The following is a 12,463-nucleotide window of genomic DNA, read 5'->3' on the forward strand; positions in this document are numbered from 1 at the left end:
CATCCAAACTAAGCAAAAGCAGAGAAGTTGCTGTTTTCTAAAACCCCCATGATTTAAAAGGTGGGCTTAGTTTCAGTTCTGGGTGCTCGAGGTAAAGCAGCTGACCAAGCCAGGGTGAGGCAGCTGCTGGTAGTGGGGTTCACTTTGCTGGGGGAGGGTCATCAGGCCAAGTTGGAACAGGCAACCTTAATGATGCAGCTCCTCCTTACAGGTTACACTTACAGGTTTTTTTAAAGTTATGTTTATGGAAGATAAGAACATATCATCAAGCGATATGCAAAACAAGATGTTTATTCTTAGAAAAGCAGTCAGGTTTATGTACAGTGAGCCAGAGGAAGAATAAAATCACACCCAGCCATCTTCAGGAGCCTTCCAATGTGCCTTCTTTGACGATGACCCGTGCAAGATTTCGTGCAAGAGCAAGTCTCAGCATTTCCACTTTCATAGTCTCAACGTCATCATCCTAAAAGCCAGCAGAGTTTGGGTTAGACAGCTACATGCAGTAATGAGCTGGCAGTAGGTTCTTTTTCTGAGTTTTGGGAAGTAAGGATGCAGGTCATTAAAATGAAGACTGCGTGTGTATGTACCTGTTACAGAGACCTCCTGAGAAGAGCAGAAGCTACGTTTCCTACTCTTTAGATCAACACAAGACAGCACTGCCAAGACTTTTCTTTTTCTGGCAGCTGCAGAGGTTTGCATGTGTAGCAAATGGCTCCCTATTCTGTGCCTGGAACACTTCATAGCTGGAGCTGTTAGATGGCAGCATCTCAGCTTTTCACTGCCTGTGTAATTTGCAATTATTTATCTTGGAAAAGCATCACAGTCCAATCCAAATCAGCACAACAGTGAGGAGCAGAAGTACTCCTGTACTGGTTTTGCCTATACTTAAATGTCTCTTAATGGTGCCTCATTTGGCTGGCCTTGAAAAGTAACACCTCACACAGTCTCGGAAACCCGGGCTCTCCCTCCTTTCTGCGCCCACATAGGAACAGAGCTTGTTTTCCCCCACCCTCCCCACTGCCCCACCCAGCCATTAGAGAGTTGTCCTCAAAACAGGAGCTACCTGGAATTTCTGCTTATCCGACTTCCCTGCTGTCAGGTCTTCCAGGCATCGCATCAACTCGTAAGTCTGCTCTGCTGAAAATATGACCTGTGGAAATGAAAGTATTTACTGAAAATGATCATGTGTCAGGACATCACAGAGTCTGAAAAACTCAGTTGAGAGGAAGAGAAAGCTTTCACACTCCCACGGATCCATTCTGACCCTGTAAATCACAGGATCAGAGGAGAATTCCAGCTGGAGGTGACTTTGGGAGGTCTCTAGTGCCACCTCCTGTGCAAAGCAGGGTCAGCCACCAGGTAAGAACGATGGGTCTGTAATTGCTAAACTGTCGTTTTACTGATGGATCTTAAAGCAAAAATTGGTCTTAGAAGAAGGAAGCGCACTAGAAAAATCTTCAAGCCAAGTACCAGTACTTGGATGCAGCATGTACTTCACGCATCAGCATATCCACCCGTTTTCTAAAAGCAGGGAACCAAGTTACGAGTTGATTATCCTATCGTGGGTATCCCCTGGGCTCCCACTGACAGGACACGCGGACGCTGTGTGTTTCACAGTTGCCACCAGCAGTTATTCTGCACTGCCGGTCCCAGCCTGGGGGCAGGAAGGGGGCACCACTTTGAGACACTGTGTCAGGAAGAGGAGAAAGGGTGGGTGGGGCTCTGTCGGGGTGACCAGCGCACTCACCTCTTTCTGCTCCAGCAGGGGAAGGGCGTCTGTCAGCAGGGTCATCCAGAAGGAGCAAGGAGCAATGTGAGCTGTCATCAACATCAAAAGCAACTTGGCAGCCTCAGAGAACCGTTTCTCCCCGTACAGCCGGTGGAATTCTCGGTACTTGCCTACACACATGGCAGTTGAGGAAGGGTAAAAGGCATCAGTGTCTGTCAGAACTGCTCGGGCTGGGGCTACTGGATGTTAGAAGGTCCCTTCACTCCCGTGAAGCCTGGAGTAGAACCACACACCCCCCTGAAACGAGTCTCCAAAGCGGCTGGAGGAATGGGAATCTTGGGCATGAAGAAAGGTTAAAATAGAGGCTGGCTGAAAAGGCAACCCAAAAACCTGTTACTGTTCTTGGTAAGGTCTGCTGTTTGATCCAGCCTGTTTGCAGGGTGAGCAACAGCACGAGGGGCTTAGCAAGACTGGTGGTGTCTGCAAAAACCAGGAATGGGAGGGGAGAGGTGTGGGAGAGAATGTTCTTTTGGACAGCACAGAGTATCAGGAGGTCTGAAAGGCTTCATTGTCTTCCCGATTGCTTAAGTGCAATCTGAGATCTTTGTTCATGGGGAAAGTTCTGCTTTTGCTAAGAATTAGTTAGATCAATATCCTGGCTGAGGATGAAAGTAAGTTTTATTCTGGGGCTTTGTTTGTATCCACTAAACTGTCAAACTACTGGAAGTTAGAATTTCTGTTCAGATTCACCTTTGGCTCATGCTTGAGCTCAAGACAGAGACATGTGGAAGTTGTCCAGCAAAAGTACACCTATATTTCTAAAAACTCCAAAGGAAAACCAAGCAGAAATATTTTCAGGCCTTTTAGGATTTTTTATAAAAAGCAGAAAGGGGGAGGTAGTTTCTCTATCAACACAGTTTATAAACAGTTACATAGTTAAACTGCAACTCTTTGGGGCTGGGTGACACTGGGCATACAGAGATATGAGGGATTAGTAATCTGGTAAATCACAGTTACTTCTAGGCTTAATTTAGGATAAGATTTAAATGAAGGAAATACAGTTCCAGTTTCGCAAACTGGGACCAAATGGGAACAGATCAAACTCAGGGTCACTCTCTCTGTAATGCTGGTGTCAGCCAGAAGGGAGTCAGTCCAGTTGCCAGCAGCTATTCCAACTTCCTATTAGATTTTGGCCCCTGTAGTGGGGCTTGCTAACGGCCACAGCTCCGGAGAAAGGTGCATTTTAGCTCAATTTCCTGTCTTGGTTCATTAATCAAAGGCCAAAGAGCAGCTGCAGCCAGACGGGCAGGTTACCACAGCCCACACTCTGGCCCGCCAGGGGGAAGCTGTGGTGTCTAAAGGAAACTAGCTGGAGGCCCTCCACTGTTACTTGGCACAACTGCTACAGTGAAAGGGTAGGAGAGAGCTTTTGTTTGAGGGAGCTTAAAATTGGCACACTGAACCAAGGAAAGTTGAGATTCTGGAGATCTTTATGAAGTTAGTAAAATTATCATATTGCCAAAATAACTTAAACCGGGGGTTTACTCTTCCAAGGAAGCCCCCTAAGGTCTTCCAGATTGCGTTTGTTAATATTTCAGTCTCTTTAGGTAGTGATACAGTCTGGAAAAAGGCTAAGAAAGGGGAAGCATACAGATGTCAGAATTCCAGACTAGCAGAACAGATGCCCACTGCGAGTGCAATTTTAAATTCAGTCTCCCAGTAGCAAGGAGGCTGCATCCCAAATCACCTTCGGGCATTTGCTTTCCCCTCATCACTAACACAGGATGTAGCCAGATGGAGGAAGAGACAAATCCAAGCAATTCCGTGGAGTTAACTATGTTCTAAACAACAGAGCAGAATGAAAACTGTAGACACTACTCACCAAGAAATGTCAGCCGGTCACTAAGCAGCATGGATGGTCCCAAATTATCGATGAGATCTAAGTCAGAGAAGCACCCCCTTTCACAGTAGTCCTTCAGGAATCTAGGGAGAAAGGAAACCATGATAAAAGCTTAGAGGGGAGAACATCATCCACATTCATTTTGTATCTTCTAATCCCTTCCCAGAAAACTTTACAACTGAGTTCCATCTTAATAAACCTCCCATGAGGGTTTCAGAGACAGCAAAACGTTTCCTGGGAGTGGCCAATGAACTGGTGTAGTGTGTGTTTAACAGACACCTTATTTATTCTTCTAGATTTTGTGGTAGGTGAGATCCGTTCTTTAAAAGGAATAAGTGAAGGAAGGAGCACAGGAAGCTGAGGGTGGTGGATGCATAAATAACACTCCCAGATCATAACAAAAGCTCTATTTTTCTGCTGTGTAAAAAAAGTTGGTAAGCAGCAGGAATAAAAACAGTTCTAAAAGCTTTTCGTCTGTTTTGTCACAGCTTTCATTATGCTGCTTTTTTCCGAGCTGCTTCCTGTGATGGTTTTCTTTTACCTTCTGTTGAAAGAAATACAATGATTCCCACTCTGTCAAAGAACAAATGAAAAGAAACCCAGAATCTCTTGCTACTCCCTCTTTTCACTGCTGAAGATGGAGTACTGCCTGGCCATCTGCCCAGAGTGTAATTTCAAAATTATACTCTTAACTATGCAAAGAGATTGGTACCTGCCTATTTCCAATTAGCAAAAAAATACATGACAATCTCTGGCGATCTAAAAAGCATAAAGAACGTTCCCATATCTTTTGTCTAGGCCTAGGCAAAAGCGTTAGCATCCTCTTCAATTTTATAACAACCTTCCCACCCTTGCAAGGTCAGATAATGTGACAAGTTTATGGAAAACCAGGGACACGATAAAACTTTACTCTTTGTTATGTGTAATTGTGGCTTGAGATTTTTTTGCAGAAATGGGGGCTTGAGTGGCTCCCACTGACTTGTTTGGAGACCACACGGTGAACTAGACTGGTTAAAAATAATCCAAATAAAGCTCAGAAGGGGATTAGCCTCCACCCAGATCTGTTCCCTGGTTCACTGTACATCAAACAGCCCTTCTGGAGCAAGTGGAAGGGTGGTGCATTGGTTATATTGCCAGAAGAAATGTTTATCAAAGCAAGGTCTAAGAGGGTTGGACTGTGAGATAAAGCAAATCTGTCTCATCTCTAGATTTCATGAAGTAAAACAGTGTAGAAAAGAAACAGGTAGGGTATTGCAGGTGAGAGTACTTGGGGATGTCATTTTCTAGTCCAGAAGCTGGTACTTGTTCTGAGGGAAAGACAATCCCTGTCTGCCTGCAGCGGGACCTTTTCTGGTCCATTGCAGATGGCTGTGGACCGGCTGCCTCCTCCCCTTCCTACCACCACAGCAGCAGCTGTCTGAGAGCTTCTGACTGGGACTCACCGATCAGATATTAGCGTGGCAAAAGCTGCATCCTTGGCTCTGATGCTCCACGACAGGGCAGAGCCCAAGCGATTATTCCGCAAAGCCTTCATGGCCATGATTTTACAGATGCTGCGAACTTAGGAGAAAACACAGGAGAAGAGGGGAAGAATTAGTTTCAGCAGTTTCACCTGTATCGCTACAAAACAAAGAGATTTAAAAATCAATCACCTTGTTCATGCATCTGTCTCTGCTCACAAATCCTCAGCACCTTGAGGGCCTTCTGTTCTGTGTTTAGGGGTATCCGCTCAATATGAAGCTCCAAATATACCCTGCCATATTCTGGGCAGTGGTCAAAGTAATCCACCCCCAGCTGCCACAGGCTGAGAGAGGAAAAAAAATCATCAAGCATTCCAATCAAATCTTACATAAGCACAACAGTAATGCCACAAGAAGAATCTGAGTCTCCATGAAAAACAGCTCTGATTAACTTATCAGAACTAAAATGGCTTTTACTTTCTACCAAATACCAGCTGCCTATTATACAACCCTGGAATACCTGCATCTCACAAGTGCTTCAGTGCAAGCTGCTCTGTACCAAAAAAAGCCACAGTGGCAGGAGTAATTCTACCTTGGGCAGAAGGCTTGATGGGTTCAAAGAGGTAGCTTTTGCCTTTCCTTCAGGAGAGGAAACATGCTAGCGTAGTACGATCCCTTAGGGACACCTTTGCTGAAATCCTAACAGTGGCTTCTTTAAGTTTTGCCTTTTACTTCGTTAACGTGGAGTTATTTGTATTGGTTGACTCAATGTTAGTCTATTCTCTGAGTTAAAAAAAAAAAAAAAAGTTACTACCTGTGATGGGAGAAGAGTCCTGAGGCATACTCTAGCAGAAGGAATTCACGCATGTTTGAACCAAAACTGGGGAGGAAGAGAGAAAAGAAACAGGCATTATTATATGCACCTTGTTGGAAAAAAAACCTGCTGACTTTATTTCACAAGTACTTTTAATTTATGCATTGTGTTTTCTCACAGGTTCTCTTAATAAGCTTCGTACCTCAGGCCTAAGCATGCAGGCCACCTTTCTCCTTAGGGACACCTGCCAAATATTTACAGCACTTAGCAAATATAACTGAAAGTGCTTTAAGAAACTGAAACTTCAAGGGAATTCAGATAGCAAAACTCAATTGCTCAAACTTGAATTTACTGAGAACATAAGTACAGAAACTCTGGTTAGATTAGTTTCTCACTGTTCCCAATTACCACCAATATCTGGGTCCTTGATTGTATTTCAGATAAAATTATATTTTAAAAAAATCCTAACACTGTACCCAGGGACTGTTGAATAGCTTGTCAAATTCAACAACTGCTTCTGCTGCTCAGAGCATCTGGGCTGCCTGTAACTTCAAAGGCACGTGCAGCACCTTTATTCTTCAAATGCCCAAAATGCTCCTTTTCAACCAAAATCCACACGCCGTTTCAGTCATCCTTGCTGCCAGGTGTCTGAATAGTCAGTGCAAATAAACACTTACTAGAGATTGTAGGACTGCAGGAGTTTACAGTGATCCAGTAGGTCAGTCAGATGAGCCACAAACCACCAGTTGCTCAGGGCAATGCTGCATTCGAAGCAAGGAAAAGAAAGAAAAAACTGAGCCTCCCAGTGCCAAGGAATGCCTTAGGCACTCACCAACTCCGAAGCTGTATTACAGTACAGTGTCTGGATGCAATGTCCCAAACCTACTGGGATACTTTTAATTGCTGTCTGCTTCACGTATTTTGCTAAATTCTTTGAAAGGATGATCAGGTGGGCTGCTCCCTTATCCTCTACCCCAAATACGATTGGAGTGACTGCACACAGAAATGATACTGTAGAACTAGTAAAGCAAAAACCTGAAAACTCAACCTGCATTCCTTGATCACTTGATGCATCTCAAATTCAAAGGCTGCCATTAAAATCGTGTCTAGAGGCTCAGGGCTGCTTTCTCCACCGAGGAACAGGTCCATACTAGACTGTGGAATAAGATTACAAGACATGATAAATGCAGAAGTTGTGAGATGGTAAAAGGAAGACATTTGTTTGGATGTAGCAGCCTTGTTTAGCTTATTTTATGGTAAAGAGTATGTCATAGAGACTGAACGCATTAACAAAAAAGACTTTTCCTTCTTTTAGCATAAGGAAACTGGGAAAACAATTCACAGGAACAAGACTGGTAACATTAGACACTGAAGAGAGTTGGTCTTCAACAATTCTTTGTCCACTGTATCAGTCTCCCAGTCCACTTACAAATTCTAGGAAATGTCTTACATTAGTTAGTTGCTCTAAGATGTCAACCCTCCCAAAGTTTTTCTTCAAGTGCAGTAACCCTTGTGTGCATTAAACAGTGGAGAGTGTAAAAATAATTCTATTTCATGCCTGTGCATAAAACCGCAGCTCCATCGGCTTCACAGTTGGATGGGAATAGAGGAGTCGGGTAACCAGGAAGTGGTACCAAGTAGTCATGAGTTCCTTCTTCTCCAGGATGGCATCCTCATCTCCCAGCAGGATCTAACACGAGAAAAAACACAGGAATAACTCTGCAAATTCAGCAACGTATACAGCTTCATCGTAACTCTTCGGAGGCATCACTCCCATTTTGCAAACTTGAAAATGTAATCAAAATTAAATAACAAAGGACAAAGATCCTTCTCAGAGCCGTTTCCTAATCAGCCTTATGGCCTTGGATACGAAGAGAAAACCATCTGACCAGGCTTTGAAAGGCTGTTGCCAAACAAAGAACACAGTACAAACGACTGGCTGAAATCTCCTGATTTAATGAACAGATCATCCAGAATATTAAAGTTAGTTATGGCTACAGAGGGCTCCTGGAATACACAAGGATGGATCCAATACTTGTCCGCTTGCCTTCCTTCCCAGTAAAAACACACCTTGCAGATGGATTCCATGTGAGAGTTGGAAGCAAAAGTTCCATCCTGTAGATACCGCTGACATTCTTCATGCCAGTGCTGCCATTTCAGCTCCATCTCAGTCAGTGTCTGGGTGTTGCCAAGCTGAACAGGGGATAAGATACATAAAATAAACACCAAATCAAATCACAACAGACGCTTGGGCTGAACTCACACTCATTCATCCTAAAAAACTAAACATGGGGCTGCCATCAAATTTTTCCTTGCCCTACAGTTACATTTGAAGTGTCTTTCTTTACCCATCTAAGGCAAAGGACCTTAAGAGGGTCGCACAAAAGGTTACTGTGATGAAGCTGCAATTTTTCCTCACAAGGAGGGAAATGGCTGGCAGTCTTCAGAAAACATTCTGTACAAGAGAACAGTTCTCAACAGGAACTGCTCCAGACAACTGGAATAATGTATCCTGCTGCAAAAATTATCTTTCTGACTGTGCTGGTTTGTCACCTGACAGGTTTTTACCCACATAGTTGGGTCTTCTGGGCAATTCAAGAACAGAAATATTATTACTGTAAAGGATTAAGACTGAGTTGTTTTAATGGTCAACAAATTGTGATGTTACAGGAGCCACAGCAGAGATGAAATAGACTGGACCAATACTGTCAACTCTCTTACTCTTTTCCCAGTGGAACTGCATGAAAAAAATCCACTTTGTACATACACTGGGCACAGGCATCTTCTTCATTAAGTCATCCAAGATCCTGTACATGTTCACTGACGTGGGATTGGCACTGGCTTCCTTGGCGAGCAAGTGCCGTGCTTCGTCCATGCGGCCTTGCAGCACAAAGACATCCACCTGCAAAAACCACCTGTCTGTGAGCACCACACTGTGCAAGGCTGCAAAACACCCGGGGCAGAGTATCAGAGGGGGATTTTAACTTGTGATTAGGCAAGTTAAGTGGAGTTAAAATGCTTAAGCTGTAGGCCCTGCTAGTTCAAATACACAGTGTAAGTCTTGACCTCTATGGAGCATGAAAGCGAAAGGATCAGGATGGGAATGAGGGGTAGGATGATCTTCAGGATGGCTTAATCTTAAAACCTATACAGGCAGAGAGCATCTGTGTCCTAGGTATAGGCTTCTGAGATGTAAGTCTAGTGGGGAGTGGGGAAGAGGAAGGGAAAACACACAGGCATGAATTCTCTTCACTTAAGAATTTTGTAAGTGACTATACTCACCACATTCCAGAAGAGCTCGTGTTTCGATGGATTTTCACTGCTCAGGACTTCACGGACCATGTTGTCCACATCACAGACATGAAGTCGAACCCAGTCCAGGAGACGAAGCAGGAGGGGACCAGCTTTATGTAGAGATTATTTCATTCTGTTAGTTCCCAACTGTTCCCAAACTGTTATTTTACATGCTTCTAACCTTCACGGCTTGACAATCATTAGATGAGGTTTACTGATTGGGTTTCTATTTGCCACACTCAAATTACAAAGGAATGGAGTTTGTTAAGTAGCCAGGCTGTGGGAGCACCAGGCTGCTGACAGATTTCTGTGTCGCAAATTTTAGACAGAACAGCAGCAGAGTCTGGCAGAAAACCCTAACCAGTTACCTGAAGAAATAGAAGGTGAGTGATTTAGATTATAAATCTTGCAAGGCCAAAAGACACACAGAATACTTCTGTTTAATTTTGTATCGACTCATAATTATTAACTCAGTATGAGGAGGAAATCTGTAGATTAAGTAACCTATGATTTGTGATTCTCTCTTCTGAATTCCAGGACTATGCAAGTAGCATATTTATGTGCACAATCCAATTTCCTTAAAAAACTATTTACTACTTTAAAACGCTGGTGTAAACAAACTGACTTCAAAAATTCCATCCTAAAGTTAAAGGAGTTGCATGAGAGAACACATAAACGTTAGTTGGTAGCAATATATTTGATGCTTAAAGATACGCTTATGCTTAAAAGTCAAATAAATTGGCAATTTTTGATATCCCTCTTCTTCACTACCTTTCTGTCGAAAAGACAATTTAAATTGTAGTGAACTACATGAGGGGAAAAAGTAGAAGGCAAATCTAATAGCTTGACATAATTCAATATGAAGAAGGCAATTTACTGAGGCAGAAGTGATATTAAAAGGCTTGTTGACACTTGTCGTATCTCTAAAACATATTAAAATATGATACAATGGATGCTATACACTTATTAAACAAATAAATACGTAAATAAAAAGCCCTTCAGTCTTAACATCAGGATAGTCCCTGCTCACCTGCAGCTGCTTCAACAAACAGAATCTCACACAGGTTCCAGATCAGCTCCATTGCAGAGAGAATAGAAACCTGAAAAGAGCAGGGTCATGCTTGAGATTTAATAATTATTGCAGGTAGGGTTTTTTTTAACCACACAAAGGCATCTGCTGTCCATAGCAGTCAGTTAAGCTCAGCTCTTACAGACAAGAGAAATGTCACACTGACATTTCAGAGATACAGATTAAGACAGAAACAAACCACAACTTCTCTACACACATTCAGCTTAGAAAATCTTGAAGCTGTTTGTACTGGAATGCAGGGATGATCTGTCATCAGTGGGCAATACTAAATAGTATAGGAAGTGTTATTTTCAGTCTTTCTGCACTCTCAAGATTTAAGAGTACAAACAGTAAAGGAAGGAAAGCCAATGAAGCAGCATGGGTGCAGCTAATAGGACAAAACTACTGTGAGCAACCTGCTCGTCCTGTAACCCTTGTCTAGTGTCTTGACAGTTCATGGGGAGCACCTAGTGCTTGCTGCGGGGCTCAGGTGCAGCTGACTGGAACTGGAGTGTTTGAGGGGTGAAGTTTCAGACAGGTGAGTACTGGCCCACAGCAGGCTTTATGACAAGAAAACATCACACCTGTACCACTGACTATATGTTTAAGAAATGGCAGTGAATCCAGATGTTTGGCATCTTTTTATTGTTTTAGAAATACAGGAGCTAACTATTTATTCCCATTCATTCTTGGTCACGAAATGCATCCAGTATACCAAGCCAGAGTTAAATCTCAAATGCCTTACTGCCACAGTGTTGGCCTTGATGAATTTACTAGCCAGGGATTCACGTTCAGTTGTGACTACGTGACACGACAGCAGATTACCTGAGTGCTGTACTGGCTTTGCAGGGCAGGGTCCCGGGTTGAAACTGAGGGAAGAATTAAAAAAATCCAAAAGCAACATATTTACCTTTCACAGCCCTTTCTGGGCTCACAAATAAAGACAGCAATACCCAATCACTCACCAAGCACAGACCTAAATGAGTATACACATGGCAAAGGTAACTTTTATATGAAACTTTATAACTTTTTTGTATAAATCCTGCGCAAATCTGGGTATGACTACAGAGCACGGATGAAAGGAAGAGTAAAAATTTGCAGGAAGCAAGCTGTTAATTTGGACTCAGTTTCCCGTAAAACTGCAACCTGGGATATGAAAAGACTGCAAGTCCCCAGAACGTCACTTAAAACACAGTGGGGAAAGAAAAAAAAAAAAAATCTCTGACCAGATTTACAAACCAGCTTGGAAATCTCCCAGATGGAAATGGAGTCTTGATAATGACTAAAATCTATGCATGCTATTTTACAGTAGTTGCAATAACTTATAACTGAAATGCTTCTTCTGGAGTCACAAATAGCATTTCCTTTTATTGCAGTAAGAGAACAAACTTACTAGCTGCCTGGTGCATGTCCTCCATACAGGCTCTTATCACCGACCGGTAGTTTTTACTCACTTGAACCAATCTGCCAAACACAAAAAAGCTCCTGTTAGAGAGAGCAGTTTGCGGTTTAGCCTCATGCCTACTGTCCACTAAAGCCAGGCGAGTTTCTCTGCAGCAGAAGACACCCCCAGTACGCGGGTGAATCCAGCGGGGATCGGTGGTTGTACACCCAACAGCTATAGGCAGGCAAGGGTGCTGCTCAGCACGGTTACTGGAAGGATCAGGGCCTTGTTTTGTAAAATTACCCCCAAACAGTCACTTTTTCGGCACTGCAGCTGCCCACAGCAGCTCTAAGCACCCCGGTTAATGGCTTTTGCCTCACTGGAGGCGTCTGTAAGCCAGTGGCACTTGCCTGGCCGGGGAATGAGCAGCAACCGCGGGTGTTTCCCCCGTCCCGCGCCCCGTCCACTCACTGCGCCTTCCTCGACTTCCCCGCCAGCTCCTCCTCGCTGCGCTGGAGGCCGATGAAGATCCCGTGCGACTCGTTGAAGAGTTTCCGCAAGGTCTGGATGTAGATGTCCTGATCCTTACGGACCACGAAGACGCGGGAGGAGCTCGGCCCTCCCTCCCCGGTGCCTGCAACACGCCCGGTCAGCGCCCCGGGGGAAAGCGCCTGGCCCGGCGCGGCCTCGCCCCGGAACGGGCACCCACCTCTGCGGCCGAAGAGGGTCTCGCAGACCAGCACCTCGGCGGGGCCCCAGGCGAAGCAGAGCTGCCTGGCGGACGGGTCCGCGCCCGGCACCACCTGCGAGGGG

The 12,463-nt window shown here is 44.2% G+C and overlaps 1 protein-coding gene across 1 annotated transcript; it reads right to left on the bottom strand.

The window, feature by feature from the left end:
- Positions 1–273: 273 nt before the first annotated feature.
- On the bottom strand, positions 274–12,459 carry NUP85 (nucleoporin 85; the record flags this gene model as incomplete). The annotated part of the gene is made up of 18 exons (XM_026861284.1): positions 274–463; positions 1,064–1,150; positions 1,748–1,899; positions 3,612–3,712; positions 5,072–5,189; positions 5,282–5,433; positions 5,904–5,969; positions 6,581–6,664; positions 6,952–7,058; positions 7,462–7,593; positions 7,974–8,096; positions 8,671–8,805; positions 9,186–9,307; positions 10,228–10,297; positions 11,092–11,135; positions 11,660–11,730; positions 12,122–12,284; positions 12,360–12,459. Coding segments are annotated over 18 exons (1,929 nt in total), but the record flags the coding sequence as incomplete, so codon positions are not given.
- Positions 12,460–12,463: the final 4 nt, after the last annotated feature.

The sequence above is a fragment of the Athene cunicularia genome (assembly GCF_003259725.1).
Source record: "Athene cunicularia isolate RWA chromosome 18 unlocalized genomic scaffold, athCun1 chr18_part1, whole genome shotgun sequence".
NCBI classification, from domain to species: domain Eukaryota; kingdom Metazoa; phylum Chordata; class Aves; order Strigiformes; family Strigidae; genus Athene; species Athene cunicularia.